The sequence below is a fragment of the Lasioglossum baleicum genome, chromosome 2 (assembly GCF_051020765.1).
Source record: "Lasioglossum baleicum chromosome 2, iyLasBale1, whole genome shotgun sequence".
In the NCBI taxonomy this organism is placed as follows: domain Eukaryota; kingdom Metazoa; phylum Arthropoda; class Insecta; order Hymenoptera; family Halictidae; genus Lasioglossum; species Lasioglossum baleicum.
The window spans coordinates 9,919,696-9,940,918 of NC_134930.1; the positions used below are offsets into that span (position 1 = coordinate 9,919,696).

Sequence of the window (21,223 nt, forward strand, 5' to 3'; positions counted from 1 at the left end):
ATGCGCTCGTTGACATCGCTAGACCACGTCAGATCACGCTAGACTCAATATTTGGAGTACCGATTATTCTTGCGAATTCTTTATATTTAATTCTTAAAATTTATATAATTGCTTTTACAATATAATAACTTTTATATTAATATAATTATTAATTACTTAATATAGCAAGATGTAAGTTAAAAAGGAGTTCTCTTTTGTGTTCTTTTGTGTGTTCTCTTTTGTATTTTTAGACTTGAAAGTGTAGTATTAATAGAGTATAAAGCTGCAAGATGCCTGGATACGTGTGTGTAGTGCCTGGTTGCAAATCTGGTTGGAAGGTTCCTGCACATGGTTTTCCTAAAGACCCAGTTCGAGCACTGCAATGGAAGGAAGCCGTAAATTCTCCAAGACAAGATGGGCTATTTGGACACGAATTGAAGAAGTTTTATATATGCGCATTGCATTTCACAGAAGATGATGTTATTCCATCATTAGTCAGGCGCAAATTAAAGCAGGACGCAATTCCAAGTTTGCTTTTACCAAAAAGGCATACACATTTGCAGGAAGGAATGTGCGTTGATTCACCAGAAGATGATACTGCATTAAATCTTCAACAAGAGGTATGTATATTAAGGTAATCGATAACATGCAATGACCCAATATTAACAATAATAGTGTATGCTAATGATGTTTGATAGGATAAAGAAGCTGAAGATGCAGGTCCAAGTTCGCTTTTGCCAAAACGGCACCATGCCCATGATGTGGAGGATGCTGCAGAGGAATTGGGTACACATTTACAGGAAGAAATGTGCGTTGATTCACCAGAAGATGATACTGCATTAAATCTTCAACAAGAGGTATGTATATTAAGGTAATCGATAACATGCAATGACCCAATATTAACAATAAAAGTGTATGCTAATGATGTTTGATAGGATAAAGAAGCTGAAGCAGAGATGAGTATTACTAAACAAAGAAGGAAAAACGCATTTCAACATAGGATTCCAACAACTATGACCTCAAATTCCAAACAATTTTTTGATGTTGCCAAACAATGGAAGAAACAACTATACAATGCTCGCAAGAAATTAAAAAGTTATAAAATGCGTCTTGCGTTAGCAAATAAATTCATAAGAGATAATGGCTTAACGAGGTATCTTTTCTTTTTATTCACACAATTAAATGTAAACATAGAGTTTTTAACCAATATCAGAGGTATATTAGTAATGTTTATATTTAAATGTATTATATAAATCTTGTACATTGTTAAATTAACAAACAGTTGTATTTTCTAGGTTCAATAGAAACACGCGTTGGTCCAAAAACAATGCCAACAGCAGAAGGAAAGGCAACCACAAGAATCCTTAATGTTTTAAATGATTTAATGGATTCTGTAAATGGACATACTATTCGGCCGGAAACACCCTTAAGAGCGGTCATAACTGCGAACAGCCCCCATCATGCATTTTGGGAAAACGCATTGAAGGAACTGCATAAGATCTAATACGCATGAACCTACTCGACCCGTACCATCCATACAGAATTGGATCGTTACTATATCTGGTTTCCAAAAATTATGGACGCGTGTATCTAATTCAGGCTTCAGAAATTTGAAACCCAGATATGTAAATCAGGATCCGCTGGAAAACTATTTCAGTAAAGTTCGCAGCATTGGTGGAGACAACAACAATCCCACATGCGATCAGTTAGTTGCCACTGTTATAGTCTTATTTGTAAACAATCTTACATCTAGACGAACAATTGGCAACAACTGTGAGGATATATGCGATGGTACGATGCTATTTACATTGGAACAATTCCTTCACGATGTAGATAACCAGCAGGTTCATGCGTCATTAGAAGATAACTACGATTATGTACCTGTACTGGAGGAAAGAATAACCATCCCAGAAGAAGGAAGAGCTGCAGTGAGAAATCATGTGGCAGATCACATAAGCCTGAAAGCCTTGTCTTTGGATGTGGTGAAAAACTGTTTTGATTGCAAGACCAGTTTCTTTAGACCCCGTGTTGCCACCGATAAGGAGTCTGACTTCGATAAATTGATCAAAAAAGTTGAAATTTCTTTACATTCATATGTACCGACGATTTGTTTCAAGAGGAAACTCAGTATTAATTTGCAAAAAAAGATTCAAGAAGAATTGAGAGCTTCTTGGTCTTTATGCAACACACATTTTAACATCTTAAATGACTTTTCTAAGTTCCGAAATAGCGAAATATTATATAACACAATTTCTAAAACAAGTAAACTCACTTTTGTCTAATAAACAGACAACATTGCCTCTGAACTTCAATATATATAAAAGAGCATTATCGAAGTATAAGAAACACTTGCGTATCCCAAAATCAAAACTTCACCCCAAATGATAAGGCTTAAAGGCTTAAGGATTAAAGCCTTAAAGAAAAATGCAAAAATAACGCAACTGCAAATTGAATCAGGTAAATGTCTACTATGTATTCATAACCATTTCCATCAGTATACATTTCTATTTTTAATAAATTATATAATTGAATTATCTTATTCTTATATGATTGCAGTTACTTTTTGGAACGAATGGAAAATCCATGAAATAGGAGGAATAACAAGCAAAAAAGGATGCCAAGGCGCAACTATACGAAGAAGAAAATGTTATATTATGTATAAAGTATTGTGTATTATGTATGAAGTTGTTATGAAGATGTTATATTATGAATAAGTATGTTGTATTATGAATGAGTATGTTTATTATGAATAAGTATGTTGTATTATGAATGAGTATGTTTATTATGAATAAGTATGTTTATTGTGAATAAGTATGTTATATTATGAATATGTTATATTGCAATAATAATAAATATGTACACATACATAACCGTTGTAAATTAATTTTTCTAAAAAACCCAATTCATAACTAAATAGCTAGCGATGAATACGATTACACGTACATGTGAGGTTAACTATGTGTGATATGTTTGAGTACCTTTTGTGTGATCACCAACACATATACGTTTTAGTTCGGTTTTTGTTTTGGTCTATGTTCGGTTCAGTTCGGTTCGAGCTGGTTCGAGCCCATTTCGAGCCGAACTAAATTTTTAGCTGAGAGGGCGCCCTGAACTCTGAACAGTGCTTCGAACTTCGAAACAGTGATGCCAAGTGCTTCGAAAAAGTACCAGAGTTCAGCCACCCACGCACGATATCGCAAATCGCAATGATATTGTGAAAAGTTCATTTTATAAAATAAAATTGTTAGGAATAGCGAACGCACATGAACGGATTAAAATGTAAGTGCACTATAACTGCACCCTAAGTTTTATTTATAATGTGATGTAAATATGTATATAGTATAATGCAAGAAATTAAGTTAATGTTATTAATTGTAATTTTATATATTTAAAATGTTACTTGCAGATAATTAATACAAACGATAAAATATGAAGAATTATGCTTGTTCCATTGTAATCAATGGTCATCATACAGATATTGCTGTGAAGGTCTATAGGTAACAAAATAAAACATTATAAACGTACTTAATCGAGCATTGAAAAAATGTATTATATTTGTGAACAAATGTGCTTCATTCATAACTATTTAAAAATATTTATGTATTTTATTTATTTTTGCAGCAATCGCATTTTATTAATAATCACACAGTTTAAGAAGTTCGGGTCATTGGTATCAGTAACCAGAGGACCTATAATACATCAGTTGACTAATAGTGTATATTCTACAAAGTAAGTAATTAATGAATATTTTAGAATATATATGATATACACCTGATATCATAATTTATAATCTATCTTATGTAACATAAAATGTGAATGTACATTGCAGAATTTTATTTGGAAAGGATGATATCGAAGTTGTAGCAGCTGCTCGATTCATAGCAGAACAGATTAATGTAGATAAATCATTATTAGTATCGATATCTTTGAAAGATTATGATTCGGAGACGATGAAAGCTATTGCTGTAGCTATAAATAAAATAAAATCGTGGTAATGTTATAAAATCCATATAATTATGAGTTTAATTTTTGGTCAATTGGTTATTGGCCCACCCGGGAGTGGGAAAACTACCTATTGTCATGCTATGTCAAAGTTTTTGGAGAAACTCGGTAGAAAAGTTGCTGTAATCAATATCGGTAAAAATACATATATATATATATATATAAATACATTGTTAACATATGCATATAACAGCAAAAGAAGTTTTTATCACTGTTGCTTTTGTTTGTAGATCCAGCGAATGAAAATATGGAATACAAACCAGTAGTAGACATATCTCAATTAATCAAACATGAAGATGTAATGTCACATTACGGCCTTGGACCAAACGGTGCTTTGGTTTATTGTATGGAATTCTTAGAAGCGAATGTGAAATGGTTAATTACAAAAGTGTTAGACTTAAAGGACTACTACATCATTATTGATTGCCCAGGACAAGTACGTATACAATAATATTATGCATGATATATACACATTGTCACATTTAAACACGAGTTGTAAGGAATTAAGAAGCTAACAAAAAAATTCCTATAAAAATCATTTGGATAAAGGGGCACATTATTTGTGGGTGAGGTAGTACAGGAGATTTGGAAACCAAAATATAATTTTTTTAAATGTTTAAAGCATTCTAGCGAACGTCGAGACCAATTCTACAATGTGCTCATGATAAAAATCGACTTTTTAAAAGTGTTTCTCAAGTTGATTCTCATATTTCAAACAACCCCCGTTTAAGCACGAGTGTGCAACAAGTCGAAAAGTCAAGGAAATATTTATTTCAGTTGTAGTAATTTATTGTAAGATAGTTTGATTTTTCATTATTAGTAAATTTTATCAATAGTGTTAATACCAGGCATTTTTTTCTAAAATGGTGTTAACTATTCGCGATAAAATAAATTCACTAAATAAATACTGTGAAGCGATGTCACCATATTATGTAGATACAGCGAAGTCAGTAAAGAATTTTATAGACACGTCATCCTATTAACTCCTTTGTACTTGAAACTATTTTAACTCGAAAATTAAAATTTCTTCCTACCTACAATATTTCTTCATTCTCAATGATTTTTAAATTTAGTGGATACGAAATTGATATAATATCTCATACGATACTTAAATGTTTCACAATTGTTATTTAAAATAGTTATTTTAGCTTCCAAATCTCCTCCATTACTTCACCCACACAGAAATCATTTATACCGCGCATAATGTTGCCCCTTATACCAAATTACTTTTGCAAGAACTTTGTTTTATAGCTTCAATCCTTTACGAGATATTCCAACATTCGTGTTTAATTATAACACCCTTTATCGTAAATGTTACATTTACAGTGATTTGAAAAATGTTTTAACGATCCATAATCTACAACAAATTCCAATGTTTAGAATTTTAATAAAATTCGATTTCAAATAGCATTATGTAGTTTCGACTGCACACAGTATTATAGACAACTTTAAGATGAATTCATTTAGCTTATTATGACCTTGAGATGACCTTACCCAGAGACCTTGAACAGAAAAGTCGTCGTGAAGAATTGAGGATTGTATTATTAGAATGTTTTTTCATTTAGTTTAAAAATTACTTCATTAATGAACTAGAATGAATATCAATGATCGACTTCTGCTTAAACATTTTTGTCAAACATAAAAAGTCGCGAGAAGATTAAATTTTGAAACACTCTATGTATAGCCTATATATAATATAGCAAATTTTATACATAACATGTACTCTAAAAATTCTAATATACCAGTAAATTATATTTATATACCGATATTCATAACAGGTTGAACTGTATACGCATCACAACTCGATCAGTGCAATTGCTAACAAATTAGGAGAAAATTTAGTCAGACTATGCAGTGTACATTTGATAGACTCTCACCATTGTAGCGATCCTGGTAATTTAATATATTTATCATACGTTTATCAGTATACAATATTGTTATATGTACAAAAATAATGCACTCTAACAATATTTTGATTTATAGGTAAATACTTATCTTCTTTAATCCTTTGTACTACAACCATGTTAAAACTAGGATTACCTCATGTTAACATAATGACAAAGTTTGATGAAATGAAAAAATTTAGTCATCGCTTAGATTTTAATGTGGATTATTATACTGAAGTGCTTAATTTAAAATATTTATTGGATAAACTAGACGAAAACCCATTTACTGCAAAGTAATTATTTTTTTATTATAATACCTTTTTGTACTATCTTTTTTAGTTTTACTATTTTTGATAAATGAAAAACACTAAATCTTTCTAGATACAACAAATTGAATGCAGCCTTCGTGTCATTGATAGAAGATTACAGTCTTGTCAGCTTTATACCATTGGATATCTCTAATCAAGCATTGTTATTGCAAGTAAAAAATGCAGTAGATAAAGCTAATGGTTATATCTTTGGTGGAAATGAACCTCAAGATGTTCAAACTTTACTTGCATGTGCTGTTGGAGCAGTAAACGAAAGCGAGAGAATGTCAACAATAGATTCATATTTTGAATAAAGACATGTTTTGTAAACAAATCATACAAATGATGTTATTTATTCTCGTGTTCATATGCTCACACACATGTTCTGAATGACTAAACTATCAGCATCGATTAATTTCTTAGGTGGTTGTTTCGGTGTTTTTGGCTTCTGAGCTCAGTTTATGATATACATAATTGATTTGCTCGTCCCGAGTCCCGAATTTGTTAACCCTCAACAGATGTTAGCTTATTTCTGGAGGTATGCCACTAATTTATTTTTAGCAATTAATCCTGAAGGACTTCCAGGATAAAAACATGTTTGTGCAGCCTTTTGGGCTACCCAGCTGTCTGTGTATCAAATTTCAACTTTCTAGGTCTTCTGTGTTTCGAGATTTTTTCACCGTTACATAGGACAGAGGAACTGGCAATTATATTTATAGATTTTCACTGATTCAGTTTTGTCAACTATACGTTAATTTTAGGAAACGATACAGTCGATTATGTAGTTTAAATAATTTATTGAACTGTTGATTAGTCATTTTGACTCACAAATATTTGCGCCAAATCATCGTAGTCATATGTTCTTTTCAAAAATATATCTTCCAACTTCAATCCTGAGATAGTCTGAAATTTTACAAGGCTTACCTAACATATTCAAATTTTAACTGAAATATATTGTATATTACAACACTAAAGGCCTATCTATTTTGTTTCCTATATATGTAGACAAATATGTATACGTTTTATAAAGTAATACTCACTACAATACCACTCTGTAATGCAATTAAACATAAAGGAATATCGATTGACACTCCAGGCTTTAGTGTTCCAATTTTTGTAGTAGATATGCCACACCATGCTATAGAGCTACTAGAATCCAAACAAAGCATTAAATCCATACTTCTTTCTCTAAAAAGATATATGATTCTATCATTTTTAACATCTGTATGTTACTTTACAACAAATTTTTAAACACAACTAAAGTACATACGATGTATTTATTATACGACAATTGAATGTAAGTGATTGTTCAAGGTAAACTTTCAAAGGAATGTCTTTTACAGTGACTCGCAGATCACCATATTCAGGTGCCTAAAAAATTGAGGTATTAATGAAATTATAGAAAATCGTATACTGTTTGCACATGAAATAATATAACAACATGACAAACCATCCTTTGCAACTGACTTGTTTGTAGCCTTCCTCTTTCTCCTAAGTTACTTCTCCAGACAATATCTAATTTTCCAATGTTTGTTGCATTGTGCATCATTTTTGGATCTCTTAACAAAGTTAATTGCGGTTTTAAACAATACAAGTACTGCCTACTGCAATCAGTATCTAATACATTAACTGATCCATAAATGGATTCTCCCTTCTCATTTGTATTCAGAGTTGACACTGAAGATATAAAATATGTGTAATTTTATCTACTAATAGTACACAAGAAAACTTACCACTAAATAAGTGAGACGATTCAAGAGAAACTTTTTCTAAACATATCGGTCCAGCTGTGAGATTCTGTATTTGTGCTTCAAGATATACTTCATCTGACTTTAAAAAAAATAATGTTGTTAATTTTTTTATATCGAACAGTTTTATTATAGAGAAGTAAATATTACAATTGACCATATTTATCGTTATATAAAATTTGTAATTGTAAAGATGTTACCTCGGCGTTATAAAACTTTGTTTTCACATCTAATGGTTTCACCACTTGAAGTTTATAATATTTTCTAAATGACTGTGGAGTAGCGCCCAATGTTATAGGTGTGTAAGTCACTTCGCATACTAGTCTGAAATATATTCATATTGATTATTTACAGTATTAAAGTATTTCTTAACTTTACATCCTTACATGTGTGTGCCTATTTCTTTTACTTCGTGGTGTATTACTTCATCGACTGTAGCATCAGGTGGTAAATCTTTTGTTTCTCCATTGCTACCAGAAAGAGGAATATTTTGAGTACTTGTTTGTAAATCTGCCTATAGTATAAAACATTGTTAAAAATAATTCATTAGTTTTAAAAAAGCATGTACAACAACTATTATTACAACATACTTTTAATTTTTTATCATTTTTCTCGGGATCGGGACGGAATCCCCCGAGAATTTCGGAATCCCGAAAATGTTCAGAATTCCCGAAAATATCTGTGGTGATTCCCGACATTTTGAAGTTTCTCCATACTTGCAGAATAACGACACTTTCGGGAATCCCAAATATTATTCTATATCCCGTACATTGTCGGGAATCCCGGATATTTTACGGGAATCTCGCACACGCTTGTACTTTTAGTGTACATATTATGCATTAATAATATGTTGTAGTAACTAATACATAAATTCAAAAAATATCAAATACTGTAGTTAAAACAATGAGCTGCATACTTACTTTAACACTAACATCTTCTACAAATTGACCACTACCATTATGTACACATAGATAGCTTGAAAACATTTCACCTAAATAAATATTCCTGGAAAGATGTATGCATAGTTTTAATTTCATACTTTCATATCAAATAATATTATTATTCATATTATCAAACATTGATAAATGGAATTTAAATACATATAATAACTATGACTTTATCGTGTTTTGTATTTGTTCAATTACAATTACAGTAGAACCCCATTTATCCGACTCAAATGGGACCAGCTCGATCCGGGTGATCGGAAATTTGAATAATTCGAAAGTTCGGTAACAACATAACTAACACATTTGTATGTATACTTTTATAACAATATTGATAGTATGAAGCAAAATACGTTATATATACAGTATAAGACTTTAATTTAATTAAAATGTTCTAAAGAAGTCTGTAAATTCGTTTTGTCAGATTTGAATGACATTTTAGGTGCTGTACAGTTTCCTAGACTTCCAAGTTGTAGACTCAGGATATTAATTAATTAGTGGATGAAACAAGAAAACAGTGATCATATTTGACAATCCGGATAAATGGAGTTCTACTCTATTAACATAAACTATTGGGTTGGAAAGAAAGAGAGTTGACAGCATTTTCAAATTAAGAATCGAAGATTAAATTAAGGTATTTATTCATATGCTTATTCAATAACAGGAGAGAAGTTACCTCGAAAATGGCAAAAAGTAATAGAACAGAATAGAAAATATATTATTAAATACATCTATGAACAATTTTAGTTCAATTTTAATTTATAAATGCTACAAACTTTCAATCTATAATATAATTATGTATTGTAAAAGCATATATATATACCCAAAACTTTGAGGTAAGACCATAAATTGTCCTACAGTAAGAGTTTCCATTCCTTGTAAAGCAGTACAATCATTTTTAAGTTCATTATTTAATGTATTGCCAGGAAGATCTGCCGAGTCACAAGTTACAACAATTGGACTTGCGAGAGTAGGTCGAGTTAATCTCATCACTGAAAAAAGAGCTAAATATTTTTAATGAATACATACAAACAGTATTTCTAACAACAAATATGGTGCGCATACATATAAATTATTATTTATGTGTTTATTATATAAAACTTGGTAACAAAAAAACTCAAGAAATACACGGTATTACATTTATTTGAGCTTTGATAAGAATTAGTATATTAAGTTTGTTATATTTAGTTAGTTATGTATAATATTTTTTTTTTAACTCAGTTTTGTACGAGTATAAAATGCATGTCTCGAATAATGTGAGTATGTCTAACTGACCACCCATCCGAGTAATCTGAAAGATTCAAATGTTCTTGGTAAAACTTTGTAAACAATCTTTGTATCAGATGATTGCATAAGTTTGTGCACGATTTTCACAAAATGTCGCAAACTGTACTGCACGGCGCAGTGTAAAAAGAAATTATATAGTCACCATTCTTTTCTAATTGTAAAAAAGAATGGTAACTATATATAATTGATTAACAAAAATATAAATTCTATTTTGAAATTGATACTACATCTTTCCATATTTAGTATTTTTCAATAACACTCGTCATTGTAATAGTCTGTGAATAGTCTGAAACTAGTTCAGATTATAATTCTAAAATTTTATGACTATTAGATGTACACTCACTTTGTAAATATCTTTACATCAGTATTTGGGATTGGTGAACATCCGAGAGTTAAGAATAAAATATTATAACTAGTAAACTTAAATGTAACAGAATGAAATATTAATCGGTTCTTAAACTCAAGTAAATGTAAAAATTATGTGCTTCTCTCTCTCTCTCTCTCTCTTGAGCTTTTTGTTGTTCCTTCCTAATGAACGCATAAAGAATGATTTTCTAAAAAAATTGGTTTCATTTGTCCGCAGTGTTGCTCCTTATTGTATGTACATGCATGTTCTAAAATATAATATTATTAACATATTGTTTTATTACCTTTCAATGCTAATAAATGTTCATTTTTTGGTTTAGCTTCCATTTCAACTATGAACTGTTAGCAGCGACTGTATTTGAAGAAGACTTACTAAAAAATGTAATAATGGTATCTGTGTGTCAAATGACACTTATAAAGACTATATAACCTATAATTTAGCATACTGTTTGAAAAACATTGGTGCATTGGTAGCAGGTGTCACACACACACACACACACAAATACAAATAAAGCAAATAAATATCCAAAAGATATTTTCAATTATAAATATATTTAAAAATAACGTTAAATGAAATTTTTATAGAAGATTGACTTTAATCTTATTGCAAACAATATTGCAAATACAAAAACATTAAGAGTTTTATTTCATTCAAATGTACAAATTGACTGAAATTGACTAAAAACAGTGAATACTTGAAGCTGAAGCAAACTGAAGCTGAAGTATCACATGTGATTCAGTGCTGCCAGATGAGGGGAATCACGCCGATATGAGGTACCCCCTCTCTGATGACCAGAGTAATATGCAGTAATATGTGACATGTGGCGACTGTAGCGACAGCAGTGCTGCCAGATGAGGGGAATCACGCCGATTTTAGGTACCCCCTCTCCGACGACCACCAGAGTAAGTGACACGTTGCGCGTGTGCGACGGGGATTGAGTGAGGCAAATGGGAGACACGTTGCGCGTGCGCGATGGGGACGCAACAATGGCATGACATTTCGCAGGTTTTAGGTTATTGCCGCGTAAAATTCACCCATTTACTTATTTCACATACTATGTAATTATTGATCCCTTTATGTCTATGTTGTGAGTTGTATTTCTTTAAAATATAACGTTACAAATAAAACGTAATTTGTCAATTTATCGTGTAGAAGAAAAATGAGTGAATTTATTATCCCAGTCTCTTTTATGCAACTATTTTTGAGAAGCGTATGAGGGTTAACAGTGTTAAAATATATTATGATTTATTGATTTTACTGGAATGTAACTCAGTACTACATACATACAGATTTCAAAATTTTTTCAATTGTACATATAAAAGAAAGCATTCATACTTCGCTTCACGACTGAAACTCCCACATGTTACAATTCATTTTATTTATTATATAATAAAGAATGTTTACAATGTCTATTTAGAACGAACCATATGATTTATTTCATTAAGTACGTATATGTACACGAGTACGATACGATACGCGGCAATAACCTAAAACCTGCGAAATGTCATATCATCTCATCTGTCATCGTTGCGTGTGTGTGCGTCCCCGTCCCCATCGCGCACGCGCAACGTGTCCCCCATTTGCCCCTACTCAATCCCCGTCGCGCACGCGCAACGTGTCTCCCATTTGCCCCACTCAATCCTAAAGCGATGGAATAGGATAGTGGAAGGGGAAAAGTAGGAGAGTACCTGGTTGCGATCTCACAACCATCTGGCAGCACTGAGCGACAGTAAATGTGGCGACTGTAGCGACACTCACCAGTCATTGACAAAATACAATTTGTTTAATCAATAGTTTGCCATCAATGAAGTTGGATCTAAAAATATTGTGATCAAAGAATTTAATTCTATTAAAGTTTTGTTAATAAACTTCATCTTAATTTATTTATTGGAATCTCTAATATAATTCACTAGAGATTTACCAAAGACACGTTGCGCATGTCGACGGGGATTGAGTGAGGCAAATGGGAGACACGTTGCGCGCAGCGCGTGCGCGATGGGGACGCAACAATGGCATGACATTTCGCAGGTTTTAGGTTATTGCCGCGTAAAATTCACCCATTTACTTATTTCACATACTATGTAATTATTAATCCCTTTATGTCTATGTTGTGAGTTGTATTTCTTTAAAATATAACGTTACAAATAAAACATAATTTGTCAATTTATCGTGTAGAAGAAAAATGAGTGAATTTATTATCCCAGTCTCTTTTATGCAACTATTTTTGAGAAGCGTATGAGGATTAACACAGTGTTAAAATATATTATGATTTATTGATTTTACTGGAATGTAACTCATACATACAGATTTTAAGATTTTTTCAATTGTACATATAAAAGTAAGCATTCATACTTCGCTTCACGACTGAAACTCCCACATGTTACAATTCATTTTATTTATAATAAAGAATGTTTACAATGTCTATTTAGAACGAACCATATAATTTATTTCATTAAGTACGTATATGTACACGAGTACGATACGATACGCGGCAATAACCTAAAACCTGCGAAATGTCATGTCATCTCATCTGTCATCGTTGCGTCCCCATCGCGCACGCGCAACGTGTCTCCCATTTGCCCCACTCAATCCCAAAGCGATGGAATAGGATAGTGGAAGGGGAAAAGGAGGAGAGTACCTGGTTGCAATCTTACAACCATCTGGCAGCACCAGGCAGCACTGCATGTGATCACGATCAATCACGATCACATGAGAGCATATGAGAGCGTAAATACACGGGCTTCGAATGCGAACTACTGACAGAGACAGAGAGACTCTCTGCTACTGAATACTAAACACATGAGAAGCAATGAGAAGTAATCAATTTCTATATAGTGCGCATGCGTCCGTAAGTTGGTCCACGATGAAAATATGTAATTTCAAAATTTTATCCCATGAATATAGCTATCTATACAGGGTGTCCCAAAAATGTTCTACTTCCTTGAAAAGGATGATTGCTGATGCCATTTTCCTTTGCGAAAATGTTCTAAATCCTCTCTGCGCGAACCAATTAGAACGTGGCTAGAATCGCCGAACTAGAATTCGTCCGGTGTGGCCGTGCTCTAATTGGTCCGCGTTTTTCCTTACTTCAAATGATAATATCAGGAATCACTCCTTTCAAGGAAACACAACATTTTTGGGACACCCTGTATTTATATATCTGGTGTAACATTTACGTTTTGTTGTTCGCATTCTTCAAAACGTAAACAAATATAAATATAAAATTTATCTTAAATCTCTCTCTCTTTAAGAATATTCAATTACATATATGACACGATAACAATAATTTTTGAAGTCACATTTTATTTTAAGAAAATTGCCCCGGTTCATTTCCCAATTTTCCAATTTCTCGCATGCAGTGGCATCTACAATATATTTATACATATATATATATATGTGAATGAATATTATATATACATATTTATACTTACCTGTGCATAATGTATAATGCATCTTTATTTTATGGCAAAGATTATTGTGAATGTGTTTTTTCTTGACTGTTGCTTCGAAGCTATAATTTATAAATATAGTGAAAACTTGAACGAAAACAATATCCATTCATTATGACGATGATACTATTGGATACTAATTTACATTCGTGAACGTTATCATCAATTGTGTTAAAAAATGCAATGCCAATAATTGAGACAATATATATAATTTATATTTTTACGATAACCGAAATAAAATAATATGATTCTATGGAATGGCCGAATTGCATATAATTGGTAAAATATCGTCTGCAGTGAATTTTAAACAATCGCGGCTGTTATGCAAGTGGAGTTTTCATGCCGGTAATGTAATTTTGTTATTATTGCATAAATAATAATTTATTTACTTTATGTCTGTTTATATGATATAAAAATTTCTTTTTGTAGGCAATGGTTGGAAAACTTTAAATGGTTGTGAAGAAGGACAAACACAAGAAAGTTGTGATTTATATACAAACGAACCATTTTGGGATCATCCTGTAGATATACATTATACAACGCAATCCCTTCATAATTCACCGAAACTTTTACTTCAAATATTTTGTAGGGATACGCACGAAAGAATATTATTTACATCTTATGGTGTTTGTAATGTTCCTCTATCCCCTGGCTTACATTCCATAGAATGCCATACATGGAAACCAATCGGTAAGTTAAGTATATTTTCAAAGAAGCTTATTATACATTGCTTTATTATTTCACATGTATTGTACTTCTAATATAAATATTTATATACAGGTAACTGGAAAGACCAACTTAGAGACAAATTCTTAGGAATAACGTTACAATTAAAGTCACCAAATGTTTTAGTTAACTCTTTGGATAGATTTGAGTTACTTACAGAAAGTATGGGGACTGTTAAGATAGAATTGCAGATACTCGCACGAAATTTTGAAAAGTACGGATGTCATATGTAATCATGTATATGGACATTGCTTGTTATTAACAAAATTTATTAATACAAAAGTATCAATATGGTTGAAAAGCCATTTGTACTAATGTTTGTTTACCTTATTTGTAATGACGTAATACATGCAAAAAAGATTGAAGAAATATTTAGCTGTGCAAATGAAACAGAATGTAATGATCTAGTTGAAAAAGATGAAACAGATTCATTATCTACTACAGTCAAAAGTACTTATACTTCAACTACCGACTCTACCAATAATCCTGTAGACTTAACAGAGATTGTGAGAATTCGTATAACACCAACTGCACAAACACCTCGTAAAATAAAAACCAATAATGAGATAAGAAATCATTCTATACATAAAATACAATCTGATATGTGTGAATGCGATTTAGTAGTAAGTTGATACGCTTCCTTATAACTTATGTTCATTGTACAAAAGAGCGTTTAGTGTTCTCATCAATTTCAATCATTTTCTTTGCATAAAAGGTATCATCTTGTGACATCAATTGCTGTTGCGACAAAGATTGCAGTGATTTTCATTTAACAGTATTTTCGCATTGTAAATACAATCAAGCAGAGTTGTATGATAAACGTTACTGTTACGGTAGAAATTTTATACAACGGAATAACACACCATTTGTGATAGAAAAACTAGCGAGCAATCTTTTCTGCATTTTATACGACAATCTTCCACCTACATACAGTGTTACTAATGACTTGGTAAGTTTTCAATACGAATTAAGCAGAATATTTTTTGTTATTTATGACTTTTTTTCTGAAATGTTTAATTCTACATATAGGATATAAAAACTGAGAAAGATTTACGAGCTGCAATGAAACCAAATAGACTGAAATGGAAATGGGAAGACCAAGTACGTGTACCTGAATATAATGCTCATAATCCTTATCAAGATGGTGACATTTTGTGGATAATACATAATGCATCTTCTATTCAACCTTTTGGTATGTACATACATACACATAATTTAGTACAATTATTATTAAGAGTTTGTATAAAAAATGTTTTATTTATGTTGCATTTCAGAAATTTTACAATCTGGATTTATCGATACATGTACATTTAAGAAAACTTTGATGTACCTTCGTCAATGGAAGAATCAGTGTTTGCAAACTGAATTAAGTAATGCAAACAAGTTCCTTTTTCCAATGGCATTTAACAATTTTACTGTTATTGTTTCACCAGATTTATTCAACGAAACTTATATCGAGATGTCAGAACAGGTACTTCTACAATTATAACATTTTCCGCGCGAATTAAATATATATTAATAAAAAATAATTTATTTATTTTACTTTTAAAAAGAATTACTACGATGTTTTATTTGCAGATTTGTCCGAGGAATGTATGTCTAACATTAAATAATTATTATTGCAAACATCCTTGGAGAGAATGTAACAAAACCCTTACATCAGGGTCCTGTATGAATGGATCATGTTACAATATTGTTACTGGAGTAAAATACTTGATTCTTCATAACGGTTCAATGGGAGTCCACAACATTAGTGTATATTTTACCATAGCTAACGTTTCTCAAAGTTTTTACCAACAGTTTGAGGTAGTTTATGAGTGGGCTGATTTGGATAAAGAAAAGAGTTTCACTCTTAGCGGTAATCCGGGCTATATGTTTGGAAAACCATTAACCATCGGTACTTTAAACAAGACTAGCAACACTAAAACTGTCATTTTTAATAAAACCGATAATTTTTTAACATTGCCTATAGCTATGAGAAACGGTCAATGTAACGAATTAAATAGATATATTGTTAACTTTGGAGAAGATATTAAATTACGGTGTTCTGTGTCTTTAAGTACTGATAATTTCAATACATCATCTTGTATAGAATTACAAAATCGGACTATGCACTTCCTGCTGAAGGATTCTATGTTTAATATTACCGAAACAGACCAATATAGCATTTACGTCTCAAAAACAGGCAATATTACGAACAGTAATACGAATGATTGGGCGCAAATTTTACTTGATAGGATACCTGAAAACATTGTGTGGGCACAAATAGTCAATGATCGGTTATATTGTTCTGGATTGATAACTTCGATTCACTTACATATTTTGTACTCTACTGTAGCAAATTCCGAGACATTGACTAATTATAATATACAAGGGATAGGAGTTTATTTTTCTAATGAATCTGATGTATCATGGTCAACTTGTTGGGCAGAGAATTGTACACACGTATTAAAAGTAGATATCGTTAGTTATGTTACATTCCACGATGTCTCGAAACCATCGCGATATTATTTTGTAGGAGGTCCTAATTTAGATCTTACCTTGCCATATGATTTCTTTTATCCATTTTTAAGTAACTCGCAATGCATCGAATCACGTATACTTTTAATATTTAGCGCGGCGTTCATTATAATTTTGCACAATTCTATTTATTAATTCCATGTAATCTTTGCATCAATATAATATTTAATTATTCAAATATACAATATATGCAACATAAACCAAACTGCAATGTACCAAAGTTAATTTTATGTTCATATATATAGTATAGTAAAATAAAAAGTTTAACAAAGTACAATTACTATTTTTAAAAAAATGTTTCATCAATACAATGTGCATTTAAAATAAAAATATTATACTGAAGAGTTTCAAATATATCTGACACCTGACACTTTTTCTCTATACATCTAAATTATAATTTTACAGTGCTTTAGTTATTCTTTTTAATATTTTATACAGTACAATACAATATTTTTACAATTATTATTAACGCCTTTAGTACTGCCGGCGGATATATCCTATCGTATATATACTTATAGTGGAAATTTCGGTAGCATTGAAGCAGTTGTTGTCGGTGTAATCCAACTTTGATGATACTGAAACGGTGTTCATCGAAGCATATGTATAAGTGGTGTGGCAACCGATTTACGCCGATGTCGTATATCGTCAGTAATCTAACGCTAATGCTTACATCTTTTTAATTTCATTCGGATCATAATTGTGGAAATTTGTAGAAATTATTAGAAAAAGCGATAGTAAAGAAGAATTTTTTATTTCTGAATTAGTTAAGTGTGACGCATGCATGCAGGTACGCCAAAATCTTCATTATGTTTACACGAGTGAAAAGAGACCTTGCAAAAATGCGTAATTAAAACGGGTTTTTATATCTGTTTGCTTCTGCCTTCATTTATTTGTCTTATTTTTTATTTAAAAACAAATATAAATTACAACAAGGTTTGAGAGATATATTTAATATAATTAGTAGACAAAATTGTTTAAAATCAGAAACTGTCCTTTAGAAATAAATTTCAAATAAAACGCATAAAATAGTAGGGAATTGTTGGCAACAAAATTTAAAAATAATTCGCAAAGGGTTAACGAGATTATTATGACTCGGTAAATATATTAATAAAATCTAGGACTATATTTCTACTAATTGTAAGTGACAAAAATGGTCCGACTAGTTGACACCGATTATTAATCTCACAATGCCGTATCGAAAGGATTAAAAATTAGACAAGAATTGTTTAGTATCTAATGTATTGTTTTTTATAAAGAGAATATTTAAAAAGTTCAATATTATGTTTCATGTATATACAATTCATTTCAATGGTTATACTTTCGAAATTTAATTTAATTAGCTATTATGTTGCGCGAATATAATTATTTGCTTACGGAGATCCTATATATAACTAACAATAAGTAAGGACATGAATTTGAATTACTTCGAAACACCTAAGAAAATATTTTAATTACGAATTGACTTCGATTTTTCGAATTTCTACAATCGTACTTGAAAATTTGAATCAATTGGATGTGTTGAATGCATTTGAATGCATTTCAAACGAATCACGATGATACGAATGAAAATTCACTAATAGATTGTTGGCCAATGAGAAAAATCTTTTGAAATTGTAGACCAATCGTGTGCAGCTATGCTCTTCTTTAAAATCTCGCTAGTGTAAACTTGGGACAAACTCTTGTAGCCGTCGTGTCGTGATGCACTATGGGACGTTGGGTTGTGCTTCGCTCCAATACAAGATGGCTGACACTTGTTAGTAGTGTATTTTCGTTTGATCGAATGTGCATTTTTATAAAAAAAGTTAGTGCCTTCGTACGAACGTATTGTGCACGCTCGTTTGCATAACGAACACACAGAATAGGTCTTCCTTTTTTTACCAAATAGTTCTCTTATCATGTATGATCAGGGGACAGCAAAATGTGCCGTGAAAGTGCTAGAGGCAGAATAATTACCCGTCACCAGCCATGTTTTCATATGTGTTCTTTTGTTATGACAATTGTGATATAATTCTCGTGGAATATAGTGCCAAGGTGAAGTGATATCTTGCTTTGTTGCGCTTCTACTCCGTCGCTAGTGTGTCACACAAGAATCGTTTCACTACGATATAGATTAAATGAAAGGTACGTATTCATGTTGGTCGGTGGTACGCCTATTCGCGAGTCATTCTTGAAACCTTATATCCGTGTATTTTCTCTTTTTTTAATTGTCTTTTTTTCATCTGTTCATATACTTACAATCCACAAGAGCCAACTGACCTATTAACCTGCTATATATCGGTTAACACGATGTCATGTACGGTTCCTCAGTTCCTCTTTGACATATTCTTCGAATTTGCCTCGCTCTGTCATATACTGTTTTACGTTTTCCTCGAATCAGCGGACAGTTTCCATTTGCATGTTTTGTAACGTGCAAAATGGGAATCGGTTTGTCGTCGGCGAGACAGAACGACCCATCGAAACTGTGTCTCGATTTCTAATATCAGTAATTCACCGTCAAGTAATTTACCATCGAGCACAAGTCGGTTTATTTATGCTGTTTAACAACAAAAATCCCCCCAATTCACGATAGAAACGAGTAAAAGTCAAATATAATGGCAACATTGGTAATGAAATTTAATCATAATACGTTATTAGATGAAAGTTACTCCATCTTAATTCAACTCGTCCTACAAACGTTGTTTATTCCTCAATTATTTTTCTTATGCTAGATTACCGTATGAATAAACTTGCGATATTATTACAGAAATATGAAAATACAGAAAATCTCATATCCTTTATCACATTAGAACAGATTACAATTATAATTTCAAATATGTCATAGTCATAATTTTAACACCGTTCATTACGATAGGCGTGTGTATAATTTTCTTCTTCAACTAATATGTTATTTCGTTAAACAAGACCAATTATGACAAGCCTTTCGTTTATCTTTCCACTATTTAGAATGTGTAATGTAAAACATATTGTTTCTAGTACTAGAGTAACCTAAATGCAAAGCTGATTAAAGTAGTATTTTTAATAGTAAATAGTAAATAATACCTTATTTGCTGCAATCGGTTTTTAAAATAATATTTCAAAAAATAGTATTTTATTTGAGAAATATTAAAAATGTTTGGATTTCATCTCAAAATATTTTGTTATTTTTATTTTAAATATTTTGCTGAAAATGTAATGGTTCATATTCAATACATTAATAAATATAAATTGTTTCCTAATGGCAAGATACATTGTATGTTTATATTGTTTATCAACACAAGCCACAGTAGGAACCTACTGCGTATACTTATTAGAGTGATTTTTTTTTATATAGCAACGAGCAGAAAAATTATTCTGTATAACGTTACTCTGCAGAATTCGTTAAAAAATTGTCATGAGAACATTTGATTCCCATCTAATGCGAAGTACATTCACAAATTGCAAGTATGGTATTGCAATTTCGATGAAAATAAATAACATATTTACGTTAAGTTATTGTTTTCTTTTTTATATATTTTAAATCGTAACATTAACAAATAACGCGCTATTGGCAATACTTACGTCCATATCAGATTACTTTCAAACATTCATTTTTATCAATTCTACTGTTCGTTTCTGAATTAATCATTGAATTAGATTGGTTTTTTCAAACAATCATTTTCGTCTTTATTTTCATACGGTAGCAACTACAATTTATGTATGTACTACATATCATAACCTGACCTGAGCAGTATGAATTTGAAAATTTCATCCTCCTTTCTGTAAAAATATTTCTTGAAACTACGTGACTATACATTTAGTAATAAGTAATAAAGTTACCAAAAAATTAATATGAATTACAGAGATAGAATGTCTTCTATCATAAAATTAGATATGGAATTGGCAATTTTACGGGCGCCAAAAATGAATAAATTTCGAGATTTAACAAAGACTTACAATTAGTAAGTGTTTAAATTAGCACAATCGATTATAGTTTATAAAACTGCGCACACAAATCATTTACATCAAGTGTATTAATACCTTGCAGCGCA

General features: G+C 31.3%; 4 protein-coding genes across 8 annotated transcripts in view; 3 read left to right on the forward strand and 1 right to left on the reverse strand.

The window, feature by feature from the left end:
• Positions 1-4: 4 nt before the first annotated feature.
• On the forward strand, positions 5-6,509 carry LOC143219687 (GPN-loop GTPase 2). 2 transcript variants are annotated; one of them, XR_013011439.1, is made up of 8 exons: positions 5-599; positions 678-836; positions 915-1,132; positions 1,275-2,436; positions 2,536-3,258; positions 3,386-3,476; positions 3,601-3,708; positions 3,809-3,965. XR_013011439.1 is itself a non-coding variant. In XM_076445558.1 (8 exons), exons 4-8 carry the CDS (start codon positions 3,996-3,998, stop codon positions 6,487-6,489), a joined length of 879 nt encoding a protein of 292 aa, XP_076301673.1. In that variant the 5' UTR covers positions 3,100-3,258; positions 3,386-3,476; positions 3,601-3,708; positions 3,809-3,995; the 3' UTR covers positions 6,490-6,509. The 2 variants fall into 2 exon arrangements, 1 of the variants encoding a protein (XP_076301673.1); XM_076445558.1 differs by lacking the exons at positions 5-599; positions 678-836; positions 915-1,132; positions 1,275-2,436 and adding exons at positions 4,212-4,417; positions 5,760-5,874; positions 5,965-6,160; positions 6,249-6,509 and having other exon boundaries at positions 3,100-3,258; positions 3,809-4,116.
• A 443-nt stretch (positions 6,510-6,952) lies between these two features.
• Positions 6,953-11,324, reverse strand: LOC143219645 (trafficking protein particle complex subunit 13). Of its 2 annotated transcripts, none has more exons than XM_076445551.1 (11): positions 11,216-11,324; positions 10,805-10,892; positions 9,691-9,859; positions 8,844-8,928; positions 8,310-8,437; positions 8,124-8,247; positions 7,909-8,005; positions 7,626-7,852; positions 7,446-7,546; positions 7,216-7,363; positions 6,953-7,078 (listed from the first exon to the last, which is right to left on the reverse strand). In XM_076445551.1, exons 2-11 carry the CDS (start codon positions 10,845-10,847, stop codon positions 6,986-6,988), a joined length of 1,215 nt encoding a protein of 404 aa, XP_076301666.1. In that variant the 5' UTR covers positions 10,848-10,892; positions 11,216-11,324; the 3' UTR covers positions 6,953-6,985. The 2 variants fall into 2 exon arrangements, with proteins under 2 accessions (XP_076301666.1, XP_076301663.1); XM_076445548.1 differs by having other exon boundaries at positions 10,967-11,284.
• Positions 11,325-13,742: 2,418 nt separating this feature from the next.
• On the forward strand, positions 13,743-19,320 carry LOC143216276 (tectonic-3). Its single transcript, XM_076439182.1, has 8 exons — positions 13,743-14,315; positions 14,400-14,660; positions 14,751-14,925; positions 14,980-15,319; positions 15,412-15,645; positions 15,726-15,888; positions 15,971-16,167; positions 16,275-19,320. The coding sequence occupies exons 1-8, from the start codon at positions 14,228-14,230 to the stop codon at positions 17,349-17,351; spliced, it is 2,535 nt and encodes an 844-aa protein (XP_076295297.1). The 5' UTR covers positions 13,743-14,227; the 3' UTR covers positions 17,352-19,320.
• Rhogef2 (Rho guanine nucleotide exchange factor 2) overlaps positions 18,953-21,223 on the forward strand; it is an 87,723-nt gene continuing 85,452 nt past the window's right edge. Inside the window, exon 1 of one of the 3 annotated variants that reach the window (XM_076445481.1) lies at positions 18,953-19,337. The gene's annotated coding sequence lies outside the window, so the exon portion shown is untranslated. The remainder of the gene's footprint in view (positions 19,338-21,223) is intronic. The other 2 variants (XM_076445478.1, XM_076445488.1) reach the window with 2 other exon arrangements.

What these genes read in the sequence shown, in the direction of transcription:
- LOC143219645 (XM_076445551.1), bottom strand. Translation starts at nt 10,847, where the DNA reads ATGGAAGCTAAACCAAAAAATGAACATTTATTAGCATTGAAAG. An exon ending in ACATTTATTAGCATTGAAAG is followed by an intron (nt 9,860 to 10,804) that starts GTAATAAAACAA and finishes CTCTTTTTTCAG; the next exon opens with TGATGAGATTAACTCGACCT. An exon ending in GTCTTACCTCAAAGTTTTGG is followed by an intron (nt 8,929 to 9,690) that starts GTATATATATAT and finishes ACATCTTTCCAG; the next exon opens with GAATATTTATTTAGGTGAAA.
- LOC143216276 (XM_076439182.1), top strand. Translation starts at nt 14,228, where the DNA reads ATGGCCGAATTGCATATAATTGGTAAAATATCGTCTGCAGTGAATTTT. An exon ending in GAAAAGTACGGATGTCATAT is followed by an intron (nt 14,926 to 14,979) that starts GTAATCATGTAT and finishes TTAATACAAAAG; the next exon opens with TATCAATATGGTTGAAAAGC. An exon ending in ATCTTCTATTCAACCTTTTG is followed by an intron (nt 15,889 to 15,970) that starts GTATGTACATAC and finishes GTTGCATTTCAG; the next exon opens with AAATTTTACAATCTGGATTT.
- LOC143219687 (XM_076445558.1), top strand. Translation starts at nt 3,996, where the DNA reads ATGAGTTTAATTTTTGGTCAATTGGTTATTGGCCCACCCGGGAGTGGG. An exon ending in TTATTGATTGCCCAGGACAA is followed by an intron (nt 4,418 to 5,759) that starts GTACGTATACAA and finishes TATTCATAACAG; the next exon opens with GTTGAACTGTATACGCATCA. An exon ending in GAAAACCCATTTACTGCAAA is followed by an intron (nt 6,161 to 6,248) that starts GTAATTATTTTT and finishes AAATCTTTCTAG; the next exon opens with ATACAACAAATTGAATGCAG.